The 4,009-nt window shown below is 42.9% G+C and overlaps 1 protein-coding gene across 1 annotated transcript; it reads right to left on the minus strand.

Annotated features, from left to right (window-relative positions):
* Nucleotides 1–1,649: 1,649 nt before the first annotated feature.
* On the minus strand, nt 1,650–2,622 carry LOC147605750 (mavicyanin-like). Its single transcript, XM_086793356.1, has 2 exons — nt 2,308–2,622; nt 1,650–2,164 (listed from the first exon to the last, which is right to left on the minus strand). The coding sequence occupies exons 1-2, from the start codon at nt 2,495–2,497 to the stop codon at nt 1,836–1,838; spliced, it is 519 nt and encodes a 172-aa protein (XP_086649482.1). The 5' UTR covers nt 2,498–2,622; the 3' UTR covers nt 1,650–1,835.
* Between the last annotated feature and the right edge of the window lie 1,387 nt (nt 2,623–4,009).

Here is a 4,009-nt window from a genome sequence, read left to right on the forward strand (position 1 = left end):
TGTGTGTAGAGCATCTACTTCCTCATCCAACAGTTGTGATGTTGTAGTCAAAGTACATACAGAGGCTGCTTACATGGTTTGGTCTTGAAGACTATAAGCTTGTTGCTACACTATTAGAGATAGGTGCTAGCCTTAGTCTCTCGAAGATGCAGGTGAACCATTTGATGCATCCCTTTATTAGTAGATTTTTGGGTACCTCATCTATCTATATAATACGAGGCAAGACATTTAGTTTGGGGTCACCTAGTTGAGAAGATTTATGCACATTCCTGGAATTAAGCATGGGCAGGCTACCAAGCAAGTATTCAGATACTTATAGGGCACTCAATCCTTTAGGTTATTCTATGCTAAGGGGGGTGATGTTCAATTGCATGCTTTCAGTGATTAGTCTAGATGTTATGACATGTGAGTGCCTACTAGTGGGTTTTTTTTCACCTTGGTGATTCATGTATATCATGGCTCAATAAGAAGCAACCAATACTGGCCACCTCGAGCCGTGAAGCTGAGTACATGGTAGCATTTACAAAACGATTGTGGAGTGTGTATGGCCAAGATGTCTTTTGATAGATCTTGGTGTTGGACAATAGTCCCCCACCTCCATCTTCACTAACCAACCAGAGTGCATTAACCATTATGGAGGAACCTAGTGTTTCTTGCTCACACAAAGCACATTGAGGTGTATTATCATTATGTCACAAGGATAGGTTTATATTGCAGGAGAGATTAGCCTGGCTTATGTCTCTACACACGACAATGTGGCAGATATGTTCATGAAGGATCTGTCTCTCGTAAGAGAAGTTTGAAGCTTTTTGCAAAGCTTTGGGCTTATTGCCATTTGGACATTGATAAGCTACATGATCCCTATACATGTTCACATTATCTCTACAGGGGGGATTTGTAGCATTTTTATGATAGTGATGTGTGGACATAGGCTAATCACTTGTACTTCACTCATTCTCATCAATCTACTTTGAGTGTTATGCTTCTATCTATCTCTTCTTGCTTGCTGCATCTAGGTGTGTAGTGCTACATTAATATCCCCTCCAACAATATTATCTTACATACTCCAAGATGAACCCCTTGAGCTATACGACCTTATCTTACATACTCCGAGGTGAACCACTTGAGCTCAACAACCTCCTTATCCATAGGAGTTCATATTACATCATTTAGAAATTTTGCAAAGATTCACATTGGTAAAAATGTTTTTTTTTTCTTTTCCTTGTTAAAACTTATTGGCCGCACCTTTCAAAAAATCCACTCGCCAAATCCTTTTTACTAAAAAATATGTAATTGTGCTATTGAATTAGTGTCCCGTATCCTTGTAGGGAATCATCTCCTAGAGAAGATAGGCTTCAATCCCCAATTTGTCCCACACAAAGTTTCAAACTTCAGAAGCAATTATGGAATGAAACAAAAAGTGCAATGCGACATAAAGCATGCACAACCTACTGGTAATTTTCATTTGATAAATAAGATTTGAGAGGATACATATATTGTGGGACTAAAACAAATAGGCAGCACATGAGGCCACCACTAGCCCATCATCCCATGCTTATCCACTAGACCCCTCTATTGAATTGGGATTTAATTGTAGAACATTCTTCACTAACAATGAACCCATCTAAACCAAGTAAAGTATCCAATAATGAGGCAATACTAAAGTGGAAGTATATTAGTAGGCGGGGTCTGGTACACAATGTAACTTATTCTCCATCCAAGTCAAATCTTGAAGATCAAAAGATTTGCACCTTCTAAGGTTGTGCAAACCCCATGATGCAACAAATTTAAAAGCAGAAATCATCGTTTGTGGGCCTAAGGAGGCTCATGTTCACTTAAACCAAAACAAGGAAGGCGCTTGCTGCGAGGGCGACAAACATTATGAAGGGTACACTGTGGCTGGTGAGGGTGAAAGAATCACTGGTGCCGGTGCTAGGGCCGGAGGCGGGGCCTGATGCGCTTATCACAGCGATGGAGAACCTCATGCCTTGATTGCAGTGGGTGGGGACTCCACAGATGAACCAGTACTTGCCTGGCATGTTCAGAGGGAAGGTGGTGTTGCCCTTGTTGTCAAAGAAGATGGCGCTGGCGCTGGTGTTGCAGGCGTGGTAGTCAGCTTTGCTCACCTGCAGCACGCTGTGGGCATTTGCGGTGTACCTGAAAACTGGCAATAGACACAGATATCAGAACCAGAGACTACTTGTGTTTTGCAAGCTTAGCGTATTAGTGGTAAGCCATGGAAACCTCGCGGCGGCCACTGCGCCGCGAGCTCGCTTCCAGCTTATCTCTTACGAAAGATGTACTTACACAGGCTGTCGCCAACCTCGTAGACGTATTTCTCAGCCCAGACTGTGAGGTTGGGCTTGAGACTCCAGCCATCCGAGCCTCCCACGTCAAACTGTGTGGCTGCGCAGCACCCGAGCTGCAGTGCAACCATCACTCCCAACAGAATCGAGTGCGTGTAAGCACTGGCTCTTGCCTGGCTAGATGCAGCCATGTCGATATCAGAACTTATCTGCCTGGGGCACCCTAATTTGCTTGGAAGGCTTCGAAGGAGATGGCGCGCGCGCTTCAGAAGGTGCAAACCTAGAGCTGCCTTCAACAGCTCTGTCGAGATGGTTCTGAAAATGAGGATCCGCTTTATAGCCTTGGCCTGTGAATGACGACCGGCCACCCTCACCCCCATGGCCGGCTGACCGGCTTGCACGTCCAACCAAGCTACGTAATTGGCCGGCTTCCTATTAACGCAAAAGAACAAGTTCTTTGCTTTTGCCCAATAGACAACTCTCGTAACCTACACCACGCATGGAAATGTACGCAACATTCTAAAACCGTCTCTCTCTCTCTCTCACACACACACACACACATGTACACACATACACATGCACATGTGTGCATACACACACACACACATACACACACTCTCTCTCTCTCTCACACACACACGCTTTGTGTGTGTGCATGTGCGTGCGTGCACACTCTCTCTCTCTCACGTTTTGTGTGTGCATGTGTGCACACACATGCACATGTGCATACACACAAACACTGACACACACACACACACACTCTCTCTCTCTCTCTCACTCACACACACACACACGCTTTGTGTATGTGCATGTGCGTGCGCGCACACTCTCTCTCTCACGTTTTGTGTGTGTGCATGTGTGCACACACATGCACATGTGTGCATACACACACACACACACTCTCTCTCTCTCTCTCTCTCTCTCTCTCTCTCTTGTGAATGTTAACATCGGCAAATAAATTCTTACACATGCACATGTGTACACACACACACACACACACACACACACACACACACACATACACTAAGTATGCACAAACACACACACACACACACACACACACACTAAGTATGCACAAACACACACACACACACACACACACACTATCTCTCTCTTGTGAATGTTCAACATCAGCAAAGAAATTCTTACATTTATTAAAACTTAATTTTGGTGAAGTCCTAAAGATCACTTTCATTGTATTCGCATCATGCAATCATTTCTAACATCTATTCTATGAAGCTTCTCTCGTGAAATCAAAAAATTTATTTGAAGTGTCGTGCTATTGGGCTTATCCCAGAATATGCAACATTTACATGAGTTCTGCCACACTAAAGAGTCATTACTCTTTGATATTAAGAAATCAAAGAGGGAGAAGGCAAGGAAGTGACCAAGAATATGTGAGATTGCAAAATAGAGCAATAAAAATCTACTACCAAAACCATAACCATACAATCTAGCTCCACTTGATTTGAATTGAAATTGTTCATGACAAGAAGTCTAGTCTCATGTATGTTACAAATAATATGTGCCTACACACACAAGAAGTCTAGTCTCATGTATATTACAAATAATATGTGCCATGTTAATTACACTCACAACAAGAGCTAATGCAAAAGTTGTGAGAATATGCTCTCTTAATTTTGAAATTTTTGACACTTATACCCTACTACATGAAAATTTTTGACACTTATACCCTACTACAT

Source organism: Cibotium barometz, chromosome 59 (assembly GCF_041138505.1).
Source record: "Cibotium barometz isolate CiBa-2024 chromosome 59, ASM4113850v1, whole genome shotgun sequence".
NCBI classification, from domain to species: Eukaryota; Viridiplantae; Streptophyta; class Polypodiopsida; order Cyatheales; family Cibotiaceae; genus Cibotium; species Cibotium barometz.